This window comes from Lissotriton vulgaris, chromosome 9, assembly GCF_964263255.1.
Source record: "Lissotriton vulgaris chromosome 9, aLisVul1.2, whole genome shotgun sequence".
In the NCBI taxonomy this organism is placed as follows: Eukaryota; Metazoa; Chordata; class Amphibia; order Caudata; family Salamandridae; genus Lissotriton; species Lissotriton vulgaris.
This window is the reverse complement of record NC_141697.1, coordinates 252,752,906-252,778,878: the sequence shown is the minus strand read 5'-3', so window position 1 is coordinate 252,778,878 and position 25,973 is coordinate 252,752,906. Positions and strand designations below refer to the sequence as shown.

General features: G+C 46.0%; 1 protein-coding gene across 2 annotated transcripts in view; it reads right to left on the bottom strand.

Moving 5' to 3' along the window:
- VSX2 (visual system homeobox 2) overlaps nt 1-25,973 on the bottom strand; it is a 113,205-nt gene that overhangs the window by 53,644 nt on the left and 33,588 nt on the right. For both annotated transcript variants that reach the window (XM_086936608.1, XM_086936609.1), the window contains exon 3: nt 2,324-2,447. In XM_086936608.1, the coding sequence (XP_086792734.1) occupies nt 2,324-2,447 (124 nt within the window). The remainder of the gene's footprint in view (nt 1-2,323; nt 2,448-25,973) is intronic.

Sequence of the window (25,973 nt, the reverse complement as noted above, 5' to 3'; positions counted from 1 at the left end):
TAGGACATCATGGTTTACATTAGGTTTTTTCCTAATGGGTAGTACAATTGCATTTTTCCATTTCCTAGGCAGGGTCTGAGATTCGAAAGATGTAGTAAGGACATGGCGGATGTATGGTTCTAAAGTGGCTATACTTGCGGCCAGAACCCTTGGAGGAGCGGGGTCAAGAGGGGAACCTGATTTTATGCTAGAGCATATGGTAACAAGTTCTTTACTTTGCGGGACAGTAAAGCATTCTAGCTTCGGTTTTAACATTGTCATCGCTGGTTCCTTCATTTCTATGAAGGTTTCTCCAGCCTCAGGATGAGTGGAAAAGGAGCTATATATCTTCTTGACTTTGTTGGCAAAATATGCTGCCACCTTGTTACATTCCATCACGGAATCAGTTTCTGGAGAGTTGGAAAGCGAGACAGCTGAGATTTCTTTGTAAATTTTAAAGAGTTCCCTGGATGTGCATTCTGCCTCACTAATTCTTTTTCCGTAGAAGGCTGCTTTAGTAGCTCTGACCTGTTTTTGATATCTTCTCTGGGCTGTTTTGTATTGAAGCTTAGTTAGATCCTTCCTGTCCTTGCGCCAGAGTCTTTCAAGCTTTTTGCACTCAGATCTGATCGATTGCAGGTTATTATTGTACCAAGGTGCCGTTTTCCTGACTCTATTACCTTTTTTTGCTGTGGATAGAGGAGCTACCCTATTCAAGGCATCAAGAATTCGGGTATCTAAATTTTGGTTGGCGCTTTCACTATCTGTGCCTCCCGGCATCCCACCTAGACTTAGCATCTCGTTAAAGATGGGTTGTGAGAATTTTTTCCATCTGCGATGAGGGTAGCTATTATTGCCACTCAGAAGGGGGGCAGACTTATATGCCGTGTTAATCACAAAAGGGACTAAAAAATGGTCAGTCCAGGGTAGTGGGTTAGGAGTGTTAGTAGTAATGCCTTCCCAGTTGGCGAACACCGGATCCAGTAGATGGCCATGGATATGAGTTGGTGTTAGGTTTTTTAGAGCCATGTTCATATTTGATAATTCCTGCTTGAGGTCAGTGACCTCCTTTAGCTGGGTCTTCTCGAAATGGATATTTAGATCCCCCATGAGGAGAAATAGCCCCAAGAACATTTTTCTGGCCTGTACAGCCATCATACCAGCCCATCTCAGGATTCTACAGTCTGCACTGTGAAGGTGGTCGTGGTGATTGCCTTCTATGGTGGTGAGTGGCGTGGTGAAGGAGAAAGTAATGACCATGATGGTTTTTAGTGGTGGTGCAACTATGACCGTGCCAGCCATGGTTGTTGTGGTGGTGACTGGGATGGTGAGTCTCACAGTTGTTGTGGTAAAAATGATAGTGAGGACTAGGGCCACAGTGGTTGTTTTGAAGACTATGATGGTGAAGACCCAAGTTTGTTGTGGTGGTTGAGACTGTGAAAGCATGCCTGTTGTTTTGGTGGCTCTGAAGATGGTAAGGTTGTTGCGGCGACTAGAATAGTGAGGATGGTGGCCGCCATGGCTGTTGTGTTGATGTCTGTGAAGGGGAGGACGGTTACAACATAGCTGTTGTGTTGGTATCTATGATAATGATGTAACCCATGATTGCAGTGGTTGCTGTGACAGTGAGAAGGTTGACAACATGACTTTTCTGTAGATGACTTTGAAGGCGAGGACGGTGAGATCCAGGGCTGTGGTGGTCATTGTGAAGATGTTTACCATAATGGTTGTTTAATGAGGGACTATGATGTTGAGGACCACAAGAGTAATGGTTAATGTGATAACTGTGATGGTGAGGATGGTGGCTGCCATGCATAATGTGTTGGTGGAAGTGAAGGTGAGGACGGTGCCAGCATGGGTATTGCGGTGGGGATTCTGATAGTGAGGGCCGTCAGACCCACTGTTGTTGTCTTATGTGTGATGGTGAGGATGGTGCCAGCAAAAGTTATTATAGTAGTGGCAGTTATGGTTGCTGTGTAGGTGCTGATGATGATGAGGCCAGGGTGACGGAAGGTTGGTGTGCTGGGACAGTGAGGACAGTGACCACAATTGTTGCCGTATTGGTGGCTGTCATGGAGAGTATGGTGAGGCCCGTGGTGATTGTGGTGACCATGAGGGTGAGGGCGTTGAGACCCAGGGCGGTTGCAATGACCGTGAGGATAGTAACAGTGACAGTCGTTGTAGAGGTGACAAAGAGGACGCTAACAATCCTCATCGTTGCTGTATGGGTAAACATGTTGCACATTAATTGCACAAAAACAGTTGTGGTGATGATAAGAGATGATGGGAAAGGTGACAGAAATAACCGCGGGGGGTAAAGGTGGCATCATGAATGGCCTCCTACCTGTATCCTGTCCTCTGGAAGCTCAGTTTTCATGGCGAGCATCTCCCTAGCGTACACATCAGGGTAATGCGCATCGTTGAAGGCCTTCTCCAGCTCCTCCAGTTGGTACGAGGTGAAGATGGTTCTGAGGACACCAAAATTAATTACTGAAAACATAAGCCTTTTGGAAACACAAACAGATCTTCTAACAATCAATACACACAAGACTACACAAACATCCCGGAGGAAGCAAATACAGCCTGTAGGACCCACTTTGAATCACAGACAAGAGCCTCATGAGGGGGCTCCAGACACTGAGTAAGGAAATGTGAAATACACACTCAAGAGAGCAAAGCAGAGAGTCGATAGACTGGGAAAGGAAATCCATCAACCCCAGCGGTTAATGAGCAAAATAGGTCGAATAGTTCGTTACTGGTAACGTAACCTGCTGTGGGTCACTCTCTCCCCTCTCTACGATTGGCGATTTCGCTGGATTCCAGCACTTCCTCTCTCTTTTCTACCCTTTTTCTCTCTCGCGCATTGCCTCACACTTTACTATCCTTCTTCTCTTACTTTCTTCCTCACTTCCTATTTATCTCTATCCGTCGATTCTGTCTCAAATACCTTTGCTTCTAATATTTCCTTTTCTATCTTCCTGCTGGACGCGGACACACACGGGTACAGTGGGGCCTAAGAAAAGTACCCTAGGGCCATCCTCTGACGATGCCATCATGCTAGGTATAATTGTGCACACAAGACTGAGAACTAGTTAGCTGTTACATCAGGATACATTACACGAGAATGGAAGGGAAACGGGTACAATAGGTCATGCAGCTACAGGATGCCAAAGTAAAGATAACAAGCACTGTCAAAGCAAATAGTTTTCGCTTTGTGGCCTTTTGGATTTACCAATGTTTTATAGCCACACTGCACAGCATCTCTGAGGCTGTACAACTTGTCTATAGTTTTTTTTTAAAAGCCTTTGACCTGGGTGCTTTAAAAAAAACTTTGTAATTATTGATCCGAATTGGATTAGTAACAAAAATAAAATACAATTTGCAATATCCTTTTTTTTTTAAAGCGAGGCATGGGGTAGGGAGGGTCGGGGGAGGAAGAACCCGGGTGACGAGGGAAGACAGAAGCAACATGGGGAGGACACGCAATATGGTAAGAGGGAGGTGTAAGCAACAACGGGGGCAGGTGGATGTTGAAAGAAACATGGAAGACATAGGTGGGGAAAGAAACAGCTAGGAGAGAAAAGGGTAGCACAGGTGAGGGAAGGAACATGGGGGACATGGGGAGGAATATTCGAGGGAGCACAAAAGGGAGGAGAATGGGGAGAATCACTCAGGCCACAGAGAGTGCTGGGGGAGAGAAGTGCATGAGGGAAACAGCTTGTATTCACATGTATTCTCATGGAGTGCTTAACACAAAAGAACAAAGTAGTGCTTGAAAACCAAGCAGTGGAAGCAGAGATACCTACCAAAGAGATGATAAGGAGGCAATGCGCCATGGGAGGGACAAATACGATTTGACAAGCTGGGACACGTATAAGAAGCAGGCAAATGAAAGTGACAGGAAAATAAGCCAATAGTAAGCAATGGGCAGGTTCTGAGCCCCTCTATATTCTTGGTAAGCCACCATAAGCCTCCACTGTCTAGTAGGCTCATCCTAAAAACAGGACACACTAATGGACTGTGTCAAAAAGTAGATAACAATAAGGCATGCTGATGAAATATATTCACGCGCTAACTTCATTAGGTTACTTTGAATAAGTCGATGACACATGGAACAAAAGTGAACAGTGACAGCGTATGTAATGAGCAGATAACAATAGGGTACACTGGTGGAATAAGCCAATGAGCAACTACAGATGGACCCACAGAGGGAACATGTCAATAAATAGAATCTAATGGGGTCTGTGCCATGGCAGGCCAAGAAAAGAATGAAATAGGGCACACAAAAGAAGTATGCCAGTGTCTGTGTTTGAGAAGGGTGCGATAGGTCACAGTGACAACGTATGTCAATACCAGGCATCACTGATGGAGCTTGCCTTCGAGTAAACTACAGATCACAGTGGTGGAGTATGCCAGTAAATAGATCTCTGCCCGATTATGCCATGAGTAGAGCACACAGGTACACTAACAAAGTACGCCAATGACTGCCTATGTCAGGTGTAATAGGACACACAATATTTTGGTCTTTTATGAACTTTAAACAGCAAATTAGAGTGGAAGAACGGGGTCAAAATGACACTCTCTCTTTGACGTTTATACATCTTTGGTGACTTTTTTTCGATGAGCAGATTCATATAAAGAAGAAAAAGTGCACAACAAATTGTTGCATTTCTTGTAGATTAACAATGGATGAGGTAGGTTTTTGTTTGAGAGTTCTAGTTTAATGGAAGTCATTAAAGATGAATATATAGTGGGCCCGTATGTGTCAGTGTCTGTTGAATAATATCCTAAAACCACAGGATCTTTGGTTTTCTATTTATTTGAATGCAAAACCGTGAGGGATTAGTCTATCTACACACATCATGGGAAGGAATATATAAGTTTCAACTAGGGACAGTGGAAATTAATTACTACACCTGAATATGTACTGAGCCAGATATCTTAAAATAGTGTGACCTGGCTTTGAGTGTAAAATTGATACCAAATGAAACCAGACGCAAGCAAGGGACATGTGGAATACTGCGTGATACTTCCACATGTAGTTTATGTGAAAATGCACACTTTATGCAACTTACCCGTGGACTTAACTGTGGCCTGGCATCGCTGCCTCACTTTTGCACCATAGCGCAATGCTTACGAACAGTTTTTTTAGCATGAGCATGGCGTTTGACATCATCAGCCTATGACTCTTATTAAATGTGATGGTGCATAATTTTTTTCCCATTTGAGCAAGCCATCGCTTGTATTTTAATGCAGTGCTGTGTTGTGTCAATTTAGATAATTCTGGTCCTAGAGTGTACAACACTTAGGGGCTCATTACGATGTTGTGACTTTCGCCATTAACGAGTGAAACCCCCTGCCATATTACAATGGTGGGGGGGGGGGGGTTCTGGGCGGACGCAAAGTGCGTCCGCCGCTAGGCAATCGTTACGATTGCCAGCCGGGCAGAATGGTGCACTAATATGGTGGCGGTTGGATACCAGGCAACGCCATCCATATTAGCATGGGAGAATGCACAGGCCTTTCCATGGCGGCGATGCTGCCATGGTAAGGCTGGTGGGAATTGCTTTGGGGCCATTGCGGGCCCCCGAGGGAGGGGGAGGCTGCACTTGGGGGGTACCTGTGGTACCTCCCCACATTGCCATGCTCAAGGTGGCAGGCACCGTGCAGTGCCTGCCACGTTGTGCATGGCAATGCACGACGTGCCTCTTTGGCATTGCGACGGGTGCTGCTTCCAGCAGCACCCGCCACAATGGCAAAGATACGGACTGCGACCACCGTGGTGGCGCTTGCATCCTAATTGGGGATGTGGGACCGCCGCACTACTGGCGGCCAGTCCCAACACCGCTAGGAGCCCTTAGTATCTATGTACACTGCTGTCTGTTGGTGCCAAATGCTTGCTCCTAGTAGCTGTAGAGTGCTAGGGTTACCAACCATTTAATAACAGATGTGCATAGCTTCCTTCCTTCTCGCTGTGGCTGCCACACAATAATCTTGTTGTTCATTGAGAGAGCATGCCAAGCTCTAGGGTACAAAGGGGTGTGTGCAAATGAGCAGTTAATAGTGCAGCAGAAGGAGTATGGAACGAAATCTGATACAATAGGGCACGCTATGCCAAACAACAGGACACAAGAGTCTGCACAATATATAAATGAGCAGGGTACACCAGGATACACTGAGAGGACCAGAGAGCAGACACAACAGGCACACTCAGCGACTAATGGGCCTCATTAGGATGGCGGACAGACCTGTGTCCGTCCGCCACCCCGAGGTGGAGGGACCATCCGCAGGGGCAGCGGCGGTCCCTCCAGTGCAATTAGGATGTGACCGCCACCCTGGCGGTCACATCCTGGATCTTTAACCTTGCGGCGGGTGCTGCTTGAAGCAGCACCCGCCGCAAGGTTAAAAAAGCATGTTTTAGATTTACATGCACAAAGCGGCAGGCACCGCGCAGTGCCTGCCGCTTTGTGCATGTAAATGCAGGGGGGTACCATAGGTACCCCCCATGTGCACCACCCACCCCCCCTTCACCCTGGGGGCCAACAACGGGCCCCCAAAGAAAAGACCGTATGCCTTTTCGTGGCGGCATTGTCGCAGCGGAAAGGCATGTCCCAATGCAAATCCTAATATGGCTGGCGGTGTCTGATTATCTGTCTACTTCCCCTACTCCAAACCCCCTCCCCTGAATCTCTCACCTTGCCTTCTTTTCCCCTTACGTATTTTTGCTTATTGTTTATCTCGACCTTACAAGTAACTATGTTGCCATGCTCTAAGAACTGTGTAACCTTTGTAACGATTTAACGATTTAACCTGTAACTATGATCCGATGCTCATGTAAAGCGCTCTGATACCTCCGGGTCTAGCCAGCGCTATATAAAACTTTTAAAATAAATAAATAAAAATAAAATATTAGAGCTTTTCCGCCGCGGTCTGCGGCGGAAAAGCGGCGGACGGTCTTCCCGTACGCCGATGACTCCCCAGCCATCCTAATCTGGCGGGGGGTCTTTAGAATCACCGCAGCGGTGAATCCGCATCCTCCAGGCCGGCGGTGGCTTCCGCCGGCCCGGAGGATGCAGATTCACCGTTATCCTAATCGGCCCCAAGATTAGGGCATACTGAGTATGCAGGAACAATACAGACTTAATTCTTGGAATGACTGTCACATGCCCCTATACCTTCAGTGAGGTCACAATATAGGCCAGCATCACTACTCTAAAAGGTGTTGGAGCACCACTGGAAGAAACTGGCTGCTCATCTAGAGCAGGGGTATGTGAAGAGGCAGGTTGGTCATCCATAGTAGGGGTATGTGAGGAGGCTCACCTTATTGTCCATAATAGGGCTATGTGAACAGGCTGGAATGTCCACATATCCGGAGTTAGTAAAGCGGGGGGCTAAATAGCCATAGTGGTAATAGGTGAAGAGGCTGGTTGGGCGTCCAGAGTAAGGCTATGTGAAGAAGCTGGGTAGCCATAATAGCAGGTGTGTGAAGAGGCTGAGTTGTGGTCCACAGTGGAGTGTGTGAAAAGACAGGGTGGTGGCATGTAGCAGGGTTGTGGGAAAAGGCTGGCTGGCCGTCTGTATCAGTGGTGTGTGTGAAGAAGATGGTTGGTCGTCCATAGCAGGGGTGTGTGAGAACGCTGACTGGTCGTCCATAGCAGGGGTATGTGAAGATGCTAGCTGGCCATCCATAGCAGGTGTGTGTGAAGATGCTGGCTGGTCATCTAAAGTAGAGTTGGGTGACGAAGCAGGCTGGTCATCCATGGCAGGGGTATTTGAAGAGGCTGGCTGGTCGTCTGTAACAGGGGTAGGTGAAGAGGGAGGCTGGTAAACCCCAGAACAGGTATGTGAAGAGGCTGGCTGGTCATCTGAAGCATGGGTGGTGAAGACGCTGGCTTGTCGTACATAGCAGGGTTGTGTAAAGAGGCTGGGTGGTCAGCAATAGCTGGGGTATGTGAAGAGGCTAGCTGGTCGTCCATTGAAGGGGTTGTGAAGATGCTGACTGGTAGGCCTAAGCTGGGGTTCGTGAAGAGGCTGGCTGTTCATCCGTGTCAGGGTGTGTGTAGAGGCTAGCTTGTTGTACATTGCTGGTCATCCGTAGCAGGGGTGCAAGAAGACGATGGTTGGTCCGCGATAACTGGGGTGTGCAAAGAGGCTTGTTAGTCATCCATAGAAGAGGTATGTGAAGATGATAGCTGGTCCACCATAGCAGGGGTGCTTGAGGAAGCTGGCTGGTTGACAGTAGCTCGGGTATATGAAGAACCTGGCTGAACTTCTATAGCAGGGGTATGTGAAGAGGTTGGCTGGTCGCCCATAGCATGGGTCAAATGTGTGGTCGTCCATGGTGGTGGAGTGTGAAACTCCTACCTGGTCTCTAATATACAACATCAGAACATCAACGTTAGGGAATCTCTTTCTTGTTTCTATCAAATTAACTCTGTATTCATTTATTTTAATCTTATATAATGGACTTAAAGTCCCAGCCTTACAAATGCTTTTCCCTTCTTTCTCCAAAACAAAATAACCCAATAACCAGAATTGTGGGTTTTCAGGTGGACTCCGAGATACATGGTTTAAATTGCAGGAGAACTGAAAAGGGAAGAATAGAGGCTTGCGCAGGGGTGGGGAGTGGAGAGGCCAACCTTTAAAGGAGTGTAGATCTTGTGGTTGAAACAAGAGAGATTCTTTGGCAGAGCAGTGGAGACCTGCAGATGAAGTGGATAAGACGTGTGCCTCAAGTCTGCAGAGGTAGCACAAAACTGTTGGCAAGAGAGGAACATACATCCGGATAGGACCGACTGGTGGAGAGGTTGCAGAGACTTGTGGATACAGCAACAGAGTTCTTACAGGGAGAGATTCAAATACTTCTGAATAGAGCAAGGCAGACTTGTGGGCTGATCACACAGATTTGTGGATAAACCAGTGAGAGTCGCAGGTCTATCATAGAGGCTTGGGGGTAGATCAGGGAGACGTGTGGGTTGAGCATGTAGATGTGTGGGTCAATATTGGAGACTTGTGGACCGAACATGGACCAACCATGGAGATAATGCAAGTACAGTAGGGAGACTACGGCTAAAACATGTTAATCAAGTTAATGAAAATTGGAGGCTAGTGGGTAGAATGATAGACCTTCTGTGATCTGAGGGTACGGCAAGAGCCTTGAAGTTAAAGGGGAGCTTGTTGGTAGGAAAAGGGAGTTTCTGGATAGAGCAAGTCATTTCTGGCAAGAGATGGGAAATAACAGAGTCTGTCTATTGTGTGTAGCACCACAATATCCATCACAATAACAATGAATGTTTGAGTTTCTAAGAGCGATATGGCTGTTCTAGAGCATAGCACGCTTATATCCCTGCTGAGAAGGAACAGTATGTGGATCAGCATTCCCATTTTGTGATGAATTCTCTTTTGTTAAGGCGATTCAAGACAAAAATCCTTCAAACACATACTGATAACAGTAAGTATGTAAGAAAAAGATAATACTCATTTACAGTAGAGGAGAGTAAAAAGCAGTGCTGCATTCTGTAAGGTTTTGAAGTTCACAACTCCACGTTTGTTAGTTTAAGTCTGCGTGATCTCTCCAGTAAACAAACAGTGTTCTAAAGTACGGCTGAAGCTTTAATGAGCCTAGAGAAAACATCTCCAGACCTGCCAACACACAAGGTCCCAAGTGCCACATGATATTGGTTCTGCTCAACCAGTCCCCCGGCAAGAAGCAGATGTCAAACAGTGGTAGATACAATGAGCTGGAAAATTGGTGTGGGCGGAATGTTTCATTTCGCCCACGGAACTGGGAGAATTTTGGTCACTCCTCATTGCTCTTTAACTTCCTGTGAGGCTGCATAGAATGCGAGCGAGATTTGATGTCCCCTAGCGTGATTTTTTAACACGAGTGGTCAATGTCAGAGGGCTGCCACTTGAGTAGATTTACGAACGCTCAAGTAGGCTTTCTGTTGCAGTGGCAGCAAAATCAACTAAAATAGCTGCACAATCTTGCGCAACTCATGGTGCAGTTTGTACTGGTGCTTTATTTTAGTGGGAGCTGCCTATAATCCGCCCATTGGCAGAACTCCACAGATTCTCGCTAAATTTTTATTTATCTCCGAGAAATTCTGTGGAGTGAAACTCAGCAAGTTCTGCCCACCCCTACTAGTAAACCCTATGCAGTGTGCATTTCCAGGTCATGGTTGAAGGTAGGCACTTCTGATGCTCATGAGGGGTTTGCAAACTCCCCAGGACATTAGCAGAAGCCTCTGAAGCTGTTGTTTTGGGGAGGGATGAGAGTAAGTTCCCGGCACCAAGATCCGGCCCACGTCTCGTAAATTCATAGGGAATACGATCACCCCCTCCCCATATGCCCCACCTCTTTAAGCTCCCCCACATTCTCACACATGGTGAAAGTTATCTGAAAGCTGGCAAGCCTACATTGGTTTATTTATGCATTTTATATAGCGTGGACAATACCCAAAGGTGGAAGAGCACTTTACAATAGAAATAGATCTTTACATAACGTACAAATTAACATAATCCGAAGATATTTATACAATACGTTATATAATCAGATCATTACATAAGGCACAAATTACATTATCTGAAGATGTAGGTACTTTAAAAAGCCACAAACATTGCAGTATTGACAGGGTCACTGGACATACGTGGCAGGTGAGAGACAAATTATGCAGATGGGTTGAGTAAATTATCCGGCAAGAAAAGCCAAATTGTGCAGTGTAATGCAGCACATTTTTTGATAGTATTACTTCATTATTTTGTCATTGTTACACAAGTTAACACTGTATGGGCATTGGTTGCATCTCATTAGTACCAGTTTAATACCCAAAAATAGCAATTGGCAAAAGAAAGGTGACCTGTAAATCTTTGTAAAGGAACTTTGAATACACAGCAAAATATGTGCTGCATTTTTAGTAACTTTTGAACCGTTTGAGGTAGAAATAATTTTTTTAGGTTAAAATCTTCAGATTATGCTGCAGATGATGGATCATGTGACAAATGCAGCAAATCCCTACTCATGGTAAAAGCGCAGCAGACACACAATTACATATTTCCAATGGCCCTGAGTATAGTGTATGTTGCATCAGTCATAAAATGTGCGTAACAGAATGCTGACTTGTGCCACGTTCAAGATAGAGTCCATTAAAATGGAGGTAGGGAAGTAAATCCCAAGGCACCAATCAGTGTTGAGACTAAACTAGAGAGGTCGCACTGGGGAGGAGTGCTCAGCTAAAATGTCTTTGACGGAGAAGAGCTTTCACCTCTGAATTAAAGATAACCAAAGTGGTGTGCACAGGTTCGGAGATAAGGAGTTCCATAGTATGGTCACACTTCTTGAGCAGGATTGAGCCATAAGTCATTCCCCTTTAAAGGACATGTATTCTGGCAGCAGTGTTTCAGCATTTTGCAATGGTTTAGTGCCCCCAGCCAGGTAGCATGGATCAGATGCGTTTGGAGCCTTATGAGTGGTACAAGCCATCGTGTATAAGACCTGGGTTTCTATGGGCAGCCAGTAGAGTATAATCAGCATCAGTGAAATTTAGTATTTCCTTTCGGCCCCACAGACAAAATATTCTGCTGACTGTAGGACTGATTTAAGAGAAGTAAGAGGAGTTTTAAGGGGACCATCAGAGAGAGTTAAGTAGTAGATTCTAGAAAGCAGCAGTGAGTGAACAAGAGTTTTCAGATCTTTCTCTTAAATGTAGCAGTGAATTTCGAAAGAGAAGAGACAATGTATATCACGCAATTCTGGCAATGGTGTTGATTTGCGATTAAGTTATAAGTTGAGCCTTTTATCTAGGATGACTCCTGATTTGGCACTGTGTCACGAAGCAGAGCTCCCTGACTTAGATGAACTCCCTGATTCGGACGGACGGGGTGTCCTTGCTAATGCTTCTTCCTTTCCACCCCGTCCGCAGGATCCTTTGGACGTTTCCTGGATTTCCACGGCTCTGCCTCAGGGACGTGTACCTCTGTATCCAGCCTCTGTGACGCTAGGGGCATGTCCGACAGCACTCGCCCAATCAGGTCAGACGACGTCACCCGATACTGACCAACCGGAGGAGTTGGGGGCGTTTAAGGAAGCTCCGTTCTGGACTGCCGGCGCGAAACCTTCTGAACACCAGCTGGAGCACGAGGAGGATGCCACGGAGGAAGACGGAGCCGCTGTCGTGGAACCGCTGCTAGGACCCCTGAAGCCGAGTGACGACAAGCCAGGAGGCCAACGATACCACGAGCCGCCCCGCCACACTTCCAGGGGAGAAGTGTGGCTCCACAAGGTACGGGGTCGTTTTCAAGGGTTGTTCAAATCACGGGGTGGGACGGGGTAGTCTGAGGGTGGTCACTATCATCGTATCTTGCCGGCCGCCTACACTCCCTGACTGATTTTTGGTGGTAGCACCCTGGTGAACCCTCACTACCCTACCCTCCTCTCACAAGTTGTATATGTCGAGCCCAGCCCCTAACGTGGCTATTTTTCTTTCCTTTTCTCCGAGTGATCTCCAGCCCTGTGGTCAGCTCCCGCTTCCTCAAGACTGGAACCGAAGACCCGGAACCTTCCCCAAAGGAGAGGATCCTCGTGTATTGTTTGCTTCCCAGGAGACTGTACTTTAAAGCCTTGAACTTATCTCGGTGTTGTCAAACCGAATAAAAATAGTTAAAGACATACTCCAACTCGTGACGATTCTCATTCTCCCGACCCCGTTCCCCACAAGTGGTGCCGTGACCCGGATCAACCAGTGAACCACGCCATCCGATACAGAATGGAGAATCTTTTGACCCAAATGGAAGCAGACCGGACTGCGTTTTCCCAAGCTATCCAAACACAGTCCGATAACATTCTAAAATTGGCGGAAGGACAAACACAATTGATGACTGTAATAGGACAGGGAAGGGCTACAGCTCCACCTCCGGGTACTGTCGTTCCATTACAGAAATTTAGCACAGGTGAAGACCCCCTTGCTTTCTTTTTGAACTTTGAAAGAGCGGCGAGAGCTAGTTCCTGGCCAGGTGATAGGTGGCCCTTCTATTTGGCGCCGTTGCTGACTGGTGAGGCCCAGGCAGCGTATCAGACAGTAAACCGGGATGGAACAACTGCATATGCGGTTGTGAAACAATACATCCTCGATAGGTTGGGGGTAGACGAAGAAACCCATCGATTACGGTTTCGGCAAGAGAAGGGGTCACCCGGGGATCTGCCCAAAACCCTATTTTTCAAACTAAAGGAGTCTGCCGACCTGTGGTTAAAACCAAATGAAGGGAACATCGACGCCATTATGAATAAAGTATATCTCGAACAGTTCATCGAGTCCCTTCCTTATAGTACCCAAAGGTGGCTTAAACAACATGCGGGGTTAACCTTGGAGCATGCTATCGAAATGGCTACCTGTTATGCCCGGGCTCAGGGTAAGCCGTACATGAAGGAGCCCGAAAAAAACACTAAAATCATTTCACCTGTCAAAACTGAGAAACGGTTCCAAAAACCCATCCCCGAACCTCCGAAAGTCCGGTTCCAACGACCTGAACTTCCCAATTCAGGGCCTCAATGTTATGACTGTGGCGAATGGGGACATATTGCTCGATTTTGTCGGAAGAAAAAAGACAGAGAAGACGAACCTATGGACGTGAGCTATGCCCCAAGGTCTATCCTATATGCACAAGAAACCGGAACCACCTTCTATGTACGTGTCTATTTAAACGGTACTAGTATACGAGCATTACTAGATTCCGGGTGCAAACATTCAGTAATAAGGGAAGAGCTGGTAGACCGCAACTCTCACATTCCAGGGAAACGGGTTAGTATCCGTTGTGTCCATGGGGACGTCAAGGAATATCCTGTAGCTAAAATCACACTTTATACCCCTTCAGGGAAGAATATGGAAGTTGTTGTGGGAGTTATGGCTGGTTTACCTGAGCCCATAATCATAGGGACTGATAATCCTTCATTTAGTACTTTGCTATTGGAGACCCTACAGCACCTATCTCTTCCCCATGACACCTTGTTGGCCGCAGAACCATGGGCCCGGGATACTCATTTCAGGACTGCCCAATTGAATGACGCAAGTCTCGCCAACGCATGGCAGGTGGCACGAAGCGGACAGGATCCGACCACTAGGGCTTATCCCACTTTTCTCGAAAAAAATGGTTTACTGTATAGACTTGCCAAGGCTGACGCTGAACCCCAGTTGCTGGTCCCAAATGACTTCCGTGAACAGATATTGTTCTTTGGTCATGCCCATTTGCTAGCTGGCCATTCCGGGGTAGAAAAAACGAGTCAATCTATATTGCGACATTTTTTTTGGCCGGGTATTTATGCCCAGGTTCAGAAATACTGTCAGGAGTGTAGAATATGCCAGAAACGGAATCCCTACACTCCGCCTCCTGCCCCGTTAGTACCCATGCCTATTATAGGGGTCCCGTTTGACCGTATCGGAATGGGCCTAATCGGGCCTTTACCCAAATCATCCCGAGGGCATCAATATGCCTTGGTTTTGGTTGATTATGCTACGCGGTATCCCGAGGCCTTTCCTCTCAAATCAGCCACTTCAGTAGCAATAGCCCAGAGGCTTGTTGAAGTCTTCTCACGCATGGGCTTCCCAAAAGAGATCGTTACCGATCAGGGCACCCCTTTTGTGTCCCGTTTGATGCAACAAGTATGCAAACAGCTCAATATCAAACACATCAAAACCTCTGTATATCACCCCCAAACAGATGGTTTGGTTGAGCGTTACAACGGCTCCCTTAAGTTGACACTAAAAAAACTATTGTCGGGTGATGGAAAGAACTGGGATCAGTTATTACCCTTGGCCCTCTTTGTACTTCGTAGTCAGAAACAATCCAGTTTAGGGACCTCCCCATTTGAGTTGTTGTTTGGGAGACCCCCTAGAACGCTCCTCGAGATCACGAAGGATAGTTGGGAAACTGAAGGAGCACAAGAAGCTGAAGCCCTGTTGGATTATACTAGACAACTTCAGAGCAGGCTACATAAACTCAGAACCCTTGCTCACGAACACTTAGCGGTAGCACAAAATAAACAGAAAACCTTGTATGACCGCGGTACAAAGTGGAGGGTGTTGGACGTAGATGACTGGGTTCTGATTCTGTTACCCTCTTCTACGCATAAAATGAGGAAGGAGTGGCAGGGACCTTATAAAATCCTGAAGAAAATAGGACGTACCACGTATCTGGTCCAGTTAGGAAGAGGCAAAACCCAAATGTATCATATTAACATCCTAAAAAAATGGTTAGGTCCGCCCCCCCAGTCAGTCAATGTAGTGTCTCCTGTACTCAATACAGAGCATACTGTCGATGTTGCCCCTGTGAATCCTGACTTGTCATCGACCCAGCAACAAGAAGTCAGAAAACTACTCTTATCACATTCAGTAGTCTTCTCGGATCAACCGGGTCGTACTCACTTAGCGGAACACAGCATACCTACCCTCCCAAACACAGTGGTGAAACAGAAGCCCTACCGCATACCTGAGGCAAGACGCTCGGCTTTCCAAGCCGAGGTAGACAACATGCTGAAGGCTGGGATCATAGTTCCTTCCCACAGCAACTGGTGCTCGCCGGTGGTGTTAGTACCGAAACCTGACGGTAGCATCCGTTTTTGCATCGACTTTAGGGCCGTTAACCGGGTGTCCAAACAGGATGCATACCCTCTACCTAGGGTCGATGAATTATTGGAACGCCTTGGGGAGGCTCGGTACATCACCACCATAGATCTCACCAAGGGATACTGGCAGATTCCCCTTGCTCCCAAAGATATGGAAAAGACAGCATTTTCAACACCATCTGGTCATTACCACTTTACGGTACTCCCCTTTGGTTTACATGGGGCGCCAGCTACATTTCAAAGAGTTATGGATACACTGCTGGCACCTCACCTACAATACGCGTCTGCTTACCTGGACGATATTGTGGTGTTTAGCAAAACCTGGGATGACCATTTGCTTCACCTCGAAAACATACTGACCAGTCTAAGGGAGGCCAGTCTCCACATCAATGCGAAGAAGTCCCGGTTTGCTTTCCAGCAGGTGAAATACCTTGGGTATCTTTTGGGCGATGGACAAATTAAGCCCCAGATTGAGAAACTGGAAGCGATCAAAGCTCTGCCTTACCCGTCTTCAAAGAAAGAACTCAGGGCCTTCTTGGGATTGGTGGGTTATTACCGCCGGTTCATTGCTCAGTTTGCTAGCATGGCCGCTCCTCTCACAGACCTCCTTGGGAAAAATACCAAGTCTGCTGCACTCCCCACACCCTCTCTAGCACAGTCTTCGGCTTTCCAAGCCTTGAAGGACGCTTTAACTTCCTCGTCTGTCCTCATTTCCCCTGACTTCCTTAAACCCTTCATCCTCCAGACAGACGCTTCTGGGGTTGGCATTGGTGCGGTCCTTTCCCAGGAGGATGAGGCTGGGGCTGAAAGACCCGTGCTCTTTATCAGCCGCAAGCTGTTTCCTAGGGAGCAGGCGTATTCAACGATTGAGAAGGAGTGTTTGGCTGTCCGTTGGGGTGTCGAGAAACTGAGGTACTATCTTGAGGGGAGGCCATTTGTGTTGTACACGGACCATGCTCCTTTGACTTGGCTTCAGCGTAACAGGGGAAACAATGATCGCATTCTGCGTTGGTTTTTGGCCCTGCAGCCCTTCCAGATCGAGGTCCGTCATCGAAAGGGTTCCTTGCAGGGGAATGTTGACTTTCTGTCCCGCTATCCGATTTCCCCCGATCGGGTCAATCCTGGGGGTGGGATGTGTCACGAAGCAGAGCTCCCTGACTTAGATGAACTCCCTGATTCGGACGGACGGGTGTCCTTGCTAATGCTTCTTCCTTTCCACCCCGTCCGCAGGATCCTTTGGACGTTTCCTGGATTTCCACGGCTCTGCCTCAGGGACGTGTACCTCTGTATCCAGCCTCTGTGACGCTAGGGGCATGTCCGACAGCACTCGCCCAATCAGGTCAGACGACGTCACCCGATACTGACCAACCGGAGGAGTTGGGGGCGTTTAAGGAAGCTCCGTTCTGGACTGCCGGCGCGAAACCTTCTGAACGCCAGCTGGAGCACGAGGAGGACGCCACGGAGGAAGACGGAGCCGCTGTCGTGGAACCGCTGCTAGGACCCCTGAAGCCGAGTGACGACAAGCCAGGAGGCCAACGATACCACGAGCCGCCCCGCCACACTTCCAGGGGAGAAGTGTGGCTCCACAAGGTACGGGGTCGTTTTCAAGGGTTGTTCAAATCACGGGGTGGGACAGGGTAGTCTGAGGGTGGTCACTATCGTCGTATCTTGCCGGCCGCCTACACTCCCTGACTGATAGGTTTGGTGGTAGCACCCTGGTGAACCCTCACTACCCTACCCTCCTCTCACAAGTTGTATATGTCGAGCCCAGCCCCTAACGTGGCTATTTTTCTTTCCTTTTCTCCGAGTGATCTCCAGCCCTGTGGTCAGCTCCCGCTTCCTCAAGACTGGAACCGAAGACCCGGAACCTTCCCCAAAGGAGAGGACCCTCGTGTATTGTTTGCTTCCCAGAAGACTGTACTTTAAAGCCTTGAACTTATCTCGGTGTTGTCAAACCGAATAAAAATAGTTAAAGACATACTCCAACTCATGACGATTCTCATTCTCCCGACGCCGTTACCCACACACTGTTAATAAGGGTGGGTTTGCTGTTAGGGAGTCCGAGTGTGTCCATACAGGATCGTACAGGAATTGGTGATTTCTATGTTATGTTATGTTAATTGGATTTGTTGAGCGCAGCGGTTACCCTGGGCTGTCCTGGCGCTATGTACTGCCTGTTCGTCAACAGAGTGAAGGTCACTGAGTAAACAGCCAGGTCTTCAGTCCCTTTCTAAAAGAGAGGAGATCTGTAGCATTCCTATAGTGGAATGGCAGGTCACTCCAAGCCTGGGATGTACATGTAATAAAACTCCTGCCTCCCCAACTGGTCTTTTTAAAAGTGGGGATTTGAGGATAGGATATGCAGAGAAATTCAGTTACGGGTGGGTTCCGTACATGATGTGAAGTCATCAAGTCTTGAACTGTGATAAGGTTGTGGGCAAGATGTCATCTGGAAAGTGCAATTGGGTGTCATCCACATATTGATAAAACAAGATCCGTGATTTTTTTTAGTAAGACTCCAAGAGATTCAGTATAAAGGTTGAATAAGGTCAGAGTGAGGATAGAATCCTGAGGGACCCCTTGATCTAAGGCCATCAGTTTTGACAAACATTCATCAGTTCCTTTCCTTTGCAACCTGCCCATGAAGAATGATTCAAACACTCTAAGAACTACACCATAAATATGCATTCGATTTTTCAGTGTGTCAAGGAGTGTACAGTGGTTTACAGTTTCAAAAGCTATTGAAAGGTCAAGTGTGTGGAAAGGTCTTTGGCAATGTTACCCAAAATATTGTCAAAAAAGTGGTTTGGAAGTTTGGGCTGCATGACTGTGTTAAGTTATGTTATGTTCATTGGATTTGTTGAGCGCAGCGGTTACCCTGGGGGGTCCTGGCGCTATGTACTGCCTGTTCGTCAACGGAGTGAAGGTCAATGAGTAAACAGCCAGGTCTTCAGTCCCTTTCTAAAAGAGAGGAGATCTGTAGCATTCCTCTTCCTCCCTAATTATGTCAAATAGCTTCCCAGGGTTCTTGAATTTAAACATAGTAGTCAGATTAGGATGATCATCTCGACCCAAAAACGATTTTACTTTGGATTCAAACAGCTGTGCAAATTCTTCCGCTTTCATGCATGGTAATCAGACATGGAAGGGCTGTTAACAGGTTTGATCAGATCGGAGAGTTAAGTCGGTTTTTGAAAGAGTGAAGAAGGGATCTAAAGTGATTTGATTTCTCATAGAAAGAAATGCCATTTGTATAGTGATCATGCATTTTGGAGACATGTGAGGGTAGTGGTGGAGAGGGATTGTCTCTCTTCTCCAGAATTATTAGGGCGCTTATTTTCTCATTTAGAGCGTTTGTGAATAGGGTGCTGGTGGTTTAGGACTTTTCTTTTTGCTCTGGAGTGGAGCTCTGTCATCCAGCAGATCTGAAGACACGTCAAAACAGTTGGCAGTCGAGTCATTGATATCTGTGATGCCCCTGATGGGCGGTAGCACCATCTGTTGTTAAGTATGTTGATGATAATGTTCATGGTGTCAGGAAACCAGGCTACTGCTCTTATAGGTTGGCACAGGGTCACAGAATACGAAACCAACAGAGAGAAAGGAATAAGAAAATGATTGGATCAGTCTTCCGGTATTGGTTCATCCACTGAGAGCAGGTCTTCTTTGGAGGGCATTAAGTCAAGCATGAATGGCCTTGTGTGTATTGGTCTAAGGTTATGTTGGATCAGATCATTTCCAGACAGAAAAGAAGCAGAGTGGTTAACTGCTGAGTCTTCTGTGATGCTCCAATGAATATTAAAGTCTCCCAGAAAGATCACTTAGCATTGATTGGTTATTTGCGCAATCCATGTATTCCCCAATAAAAGCTGTATTACTACCCAGTTGGTGATAAATGGCATTTGAAAGGGTAACTGTGCTGTACGTCTAGATACAGAGTTAGGCACTGAAATGCCAAAAATAGGCAATTGGGTATCTTTCTGCATTATAAGGAGATTGAAGATAGCTGAGTTGCCTCTTCCGACTCTCCCTACACAGTCTTTTCTGATGATGAATTAGTGTGGAAGAAGTAGAAGGTCCATTACGTTATGGGATATAGCATTAAACCTGATTTCTGTAAGGACTAATAGGCCACGGTTATATTGTATGACATTGTCTGCAATGTCCATACGGCAGTTTGGGGGCAGCATAGGTCAAGATGACGGCGCCCAACTCTTGACAAATGTGTGAGTAAAGAGGAGACCCCCCCTTTCTGATCGCTGAAGCCCTTAGTTTATAAAACCTGGGGTAATGTCATAATAGATGTCCCATTGGTATGAGAACACGGGGTCTGATTACGATCTTGGCGGACAGTCCGCCAACTTACAATTCCATAATATCCTATGGAACTTGTAATACAGCGGACAGGATATCCATCATATTTGTGATGGCGTATTCCATCCGCCACAATCGTAATCAAGCCCAATGTCTCAATTTATCTGCATGTAATGCTTCGTTAATATAGCTCAAGAGTCTTTTACCCTGACAAATACCTTTTGATCAATTTACTGCACTAAGTATAGATCAAAACATGTTGGTATTATTTAGTGGTCAAGTGAACCATTACATTCTACCTTTAGACCTCAACTTCGATTTTAACCTATATGAGGGGTACCCTAAAATAAAGGAACATTATTTGGGTATACCCCTAGTTATTTTTAATCTAGACCAACAAATGTGTCCTGTAAACTAATATCTAAGAACTCCCAAATGTATTTGGTTAAGTAAGCTGGAGTGGCATCGTCCTACTCCAGTGTGAGAGGCTGCCTAGGATGAAGCATGCCATGATAGATTATGGGTGAGACAACCTCTCAAATATCTCTTTCTGACCTAGTAGGCTATTACTTTCACATTAAGGACAAGAGTGACTTATTTTATATTATACTCAAGTACCTTAGGTGTAATAATTGGAGTGAGGGGTGTTAAGAGTTTTAATCACGCTAGGAATAATGTTCCTGTTATTCCGTATCTGCTTTGAGTGGAACAGATATTTTTACCTAATCAAATAGTCTGTATTCAGTATTGATTTGGGTTGTCTGGAGTAGTGTGAGTAGAGGAGCCTGAGGATATCAAGATATTGTCACCTTGTAAATAAGTTGACAATGTCAGCCTGGGAGAGACGGGGTAGAAACCTCTTGGAACGATGTAGATAACTGCTTCCTGTATGTCACGACTAGGAATGCTGGGACTTCAGATCGGGAAGTGGAAAGCCTTAAACAGCAGAGCTTCTCCATGGGCATGCCAAAACAAGTTAAAGAAGTCTGTGTGCAATCCTGGGAATGGTGGTCTGTCCCGCTCCTCCTGCGAGCTGCCTGCTTCCTTACAGGAATCAGGTAAGTCATTTGGTGGCACTACCTAAAGTGGTGTCATAAGTGACCATCTGCCCTATGGTTAAAATTTACCATTTCCATAATCCGCCACTCCGTTCTAATCAAGTCATATATAGAATCAAGTACAAACATAGAGACAGGTGCCTGCTTGCCCACATCTCTACAACAAATTACTCAAAATCATCTGAAGACCCATGCACTTTGGAGCTCCAAGGCAAGAATACAACCCACGTGTTCTAGCTCTATCTCTGATAGGGACGTGGGATACATCTAGCGAATTACCTCCAACCTCTACCCAACTTTAAAGCTCTGAGGCCATCATCAGGAGTCAGACAGAGCAGTATCTTGGGAGTGGATCTTGAGGAGAGGGAAGGGACAATACCCTTCCCGACTCAGGGATGTATTGGGTATGAAATACAACTGTTAAAACACAGTGTTTTTACCATTTTCCACCTACCTACTGATAATGGTCTGATGTGTGCTGTAAAGAGCCCGGAGTCAGGCAAATGTATTCAAGAAAAGACCTAGTAATTACAGGGGCTGCTTGCTTTCCTTAATTCTGGACCCAGGCACTAATAACAGCAAGTAACTGAGTGGCATGATCAGGTACAAGGGTAATTGGATGCCCTCCCACCCATGCAATAGAAAGATTAAAGAGACCAGAAGTGTAGGCCAGTGGAAGAAAGAAGTATGACATGGGATCAAATCTATACCACCTTGGTATTCAGAAACACTTTGGCCATCGGCACTTCATAAGTCCTGCACTGCGTGCTACACAAATGAAATAAACATACAGTGCCAGTAATTAATTCTGTCTGTTTGACTAATAATAATTAAAGTTTCTGTCAACCAAAGGAGTGAAAGGGAAAATTAACACCTAAAGAGAAGAGGACCTATAGCTATTTCTCGCCCCTCACAATTGTGCACAATTTATTGAGGTCACAAAATGGGTTACTGCTCCATATTAAAGGCATTAGGAGGGGCCTGTATGCATAAGGACCTAATGTTACCAAACAGCCCATTCATCAGGTACCATACATTCCAATCTGGGGCTTTCTTTTAACAACCTAATGCACTATGGAAGTGATAGTCTCTGCTTGTGTATAGACCAGGAAAGTTATGGGTAAAATAAGGAGTTTGTAGGTAGAATCAGGGTGCTGGTGGGAGGAGCTGGGAAATTTGTGGGTAAAGCAAGGAGTTTTAGGTAGACCTGGGTGCTGGTGGGTAGCACAGGGAGTTTGTGGTGGGGAGGGTGGGTGCTTCTGGGTAAAGCAGTGAGTGTGTCAGTTGAGTAGGGATACTGATTGGTGGAGCAGGGAGATACTAGGTAGAGTGGGGGTGCTTGGGACCACACCAAGGAGTTTGGGGTTACAGTGGGGGAGCTGCTGTGTAGAACAAGGAGTGTTAAGATACAGTGGGTGCAGCTAGGTACAGCATGGAGGTTGCAAGTAGAGTGAGGGGCTGCAGGGTTCCTGTGGGAAGACCAGGAAGCAAATGGCGGAGTTGAAATGATTTGTGGGGAAAGCCCAAAAGATTTTCAGGCAGAGCAGGGAAACCATCCTGGGAAGGTCACAAGTCGAGGGTACACGCGGTTAGACAGCATCCACCCACGATTTTCAAATAGTCCGTCCAGCCTGATACAATTCAATTCAATGTTATTCATTATGATTTGGAATTCCAAAGAATTCCACATAAAAATACATCTCGAAAAACACATTACATTCCAAAAACAAAAGAATTGCCAATCTAATTTTGTCTATCATTTCGTCTAAAAACACAGATAAGCAAATCAGTAACAGCCCGTTCTAGAGGTTTTTCAGTGCCAGAAGGGGTGAGCCTTGAGTAGTCAGATTGCCATACATGAATTTCTTACACACACTTATAATCTACTTCTATCATAAAACATTCAAAATTAAAACTTATTGTAAAGTACAGAAGTTTACAATAGCTTAGCAGCAAGACAAGGGTTTAAGGTGCTTGAGATCCTAATGGATGAGTAACTAGCAGCAGAGAAAGTCCAGCCTGATACGTTGGGACCCACTAAAATATGCTGAATGTGTCCAGGTGTAGGTTTCAGATGTCGGGACACTTTCAGCAGCGCCTGCACCTTGTTTGCTTATGTTCCGAGCAGCAGTAGGGGGCTTTCTTCTTTTAAATTCCAACTGGCCCAAAACAAAGGTTGAAGTTAAGAGACCATCAGGCCTCCTTTTGTTTGAGTATACTGACTGGGAGCCTTACACTTAAATGAAATGAATGTGAAACAAAGGTGCATAGTTTATCACTTCACTGGTATCTAAGAGAGGCATCCTTTTGACTTTGTCCAGTCCCTATGTGTAAGACCTATGTTATGTTATGTTAATCTTTATTTGTATAGCACACGTACACCAGGTTGGTTTCTTGGCCCTGACGTATGCAAATGTCAGATGTGTTGGTCTGTCCCAGTATTTACTCAAATATTTTAAACACCACTATTTTGTTTTATTTATTTTATAGGGCTACTCATCCCAATGTAGGGTGTCTGAGCACATTACATCACACATAAACATTATACACTGAGTAAACACTATACACTGACAATAAATCATACTGTGTAAATCAATGTACAGGACATGTTACATAAGACAGTGAGGGTTACAAGATGTAGGAGTCATGTCCTTCATAGCTCACTGTTCTATATTAGAAGGACTGCAATTTATGAACTGTAAGTAACAAAAAGATCTTTGTGTTCAAAGCAGTAACTCCCCCGTCTACATAAAATAAAAATCTATCATCTGCATGTTACATGATGTTCTTTGCAGGAGACACAATAACCCACTGTACTACTTTAATTAATAACTGGAGCTAGGTAAAACACAGATCTCTTCAGTAAATGCGTTAACCTACAGAGATATATTTCCATTATTATTATTCTCTGAGATTTACTGGGCACACAAAGATCTCGCAGCATGTCCCTTTACCTCATAAGCTATTTAAAATGTACCCTTAACCAATCAAGCAGAACCGATTTACTTCCACATTTCTCTTTGCTGCCAAATGTCTTTTTGGTAGAGCTTAAACTTTTTTTTCTAAATTGAGGATTAGATTTTGTGTTGGGGTTGCGTCACTTTTTTTTGGCACAACCCAAACGCAAAATCTCACTTGTTAAACCTTGTAATGTGCTCAAATGTACTCATGATGGAACTGCTAAACATATGACTGAGATTTTAAGATCTGATGTCACTTCCTGTGAGGTTATGGGTTGGAATGCCACTTCCTGTGATAACTCCCCATTATGTCACTTGCATACTGCCTACCTTGTTAGTCTCCCCACTTTGTTTTTCAGACTTGTGCTGGCCCCGGGTTTGACTTTAGGGTCACACACAACCTCTGCCCCGGTTTCTAGCCTACAGATTACGCACTGATTTGATTCTGGAGAGTCTCTAATTCCTGCCTTCGAAATAGCACAAAAAAGGATTTGGATAAAGGCATTACAGAAAAATCTCTGTAGACAAATACTCTGCAAAGAAGCTACAGAAAAATGGAATTGTAAATCCTTGGGGGATTTAAAATGCACGTAAATGCAGTTAGTAGCGGAACTGGCGCGGACATTAATCCCCGCGTCGTTCACGCATTGAACGTGCAAGACTACCGGGCACAGGAGAGAGGCTCGGCCACCCGGGGTTCACAGGGAGAGGCTCACAGTGCTCCGGGGCTCATTGTTGAGGCTCTCAGCTACTACAGGCCTCAGAATAAAGGCTCATCATTGCCCTACCGAGCACGAGGGAAGGCTCTCTGCCTCCACAGGGCTCAGTCGGAGCTGCTTGCCGCCATCAGGGCTCAGAGGGAGAGACTCACGTCCCTCCTACACTAATGGGGAAAGGCTCACACCCTTTCAGGGCTCAATGGGAAGAGACTCCTTGCCCCAATGTGACTCAGTGGGAGAGGCTCACATCCCGCCTACACTAATGAGGAAAGCCCCATACCCTTTCAGGGCTCAATGGGACAAGACTCCTTGCCCCTCAATGATGTTCAGTGGGAGAGGCTCACAACCTGCCTACACTAATGGGGAAAGGCTCACACCCGTTCAGGACTCAATGGGATGAGACTCCTTGACCCCAATGATGCTCAGTGGGAGAGGCTCACATCCTGCCTACACTAATGAGAAAAGCCCCACACCCTTTCAGGGCTCAATGGGGAAAGACTCCTTGCCCCTCAATGATGCTTAGTGGGTGAGGCTCACAACCCGCCTACACTAATGGGGAAAGGCTCACACCCTTTCAGGACTCAATGGGATGAGACTCCTTGACCTCAATGATGCTCAGTGGGAGCGGCTCACATCCCACCTACACTAATGAGGAAAGCCCAAACCCTTTCAGGGCTCAATGGGACGAGACTCCTTGCCCCCAATGTGGCAATCAAGAGTGCTTCAACTCTGAGTCACCACAATCTCTACTTTTCTGTGACACAACTTCCAGCAACTTAATCATATACATCTATCCTCAATCTCTTACTTCTTTCAACACTCTGTTGGAAATAGGATTCTGTGGCCCTTTCAAAGCAAGCACGCCCTTAGTTTCCAGCCCTACCAAAAATCTTCAAAAACATTCCTTCTGAAAACGTGTGCTGGATCGGGATCCAGCAACAACCTGAACAAATCCCTGGATCAACAATGCTTCTCATTAGAGCCGAAGACCTCAAACATCAGATCACCACCCTAATAACTATAGAGCAATTTTAAATGGCATATTCCTGGATGAGCTGAATGTGAGAGGGCTCTCTGTCAAACTGACTGACTTCATTGAGGAAAATAACCTCATCTCAGGTCAACAAATGGGTTTCTCACCTGACAGAGGCAAAGAATTTGCCTGATTTCTCTCTAGGACGAACTATGACTTACTGTACACTAAACAGCATAGACGTTCACCTGCTTCTGGGCTTACTTAAAGCCTTCAACACAGACCACCATCAATCAATGCTACTCAGTGGAAAGTCTTGGCGTTTTTGGAAATGTCCTAAAATGATTTTTCTCC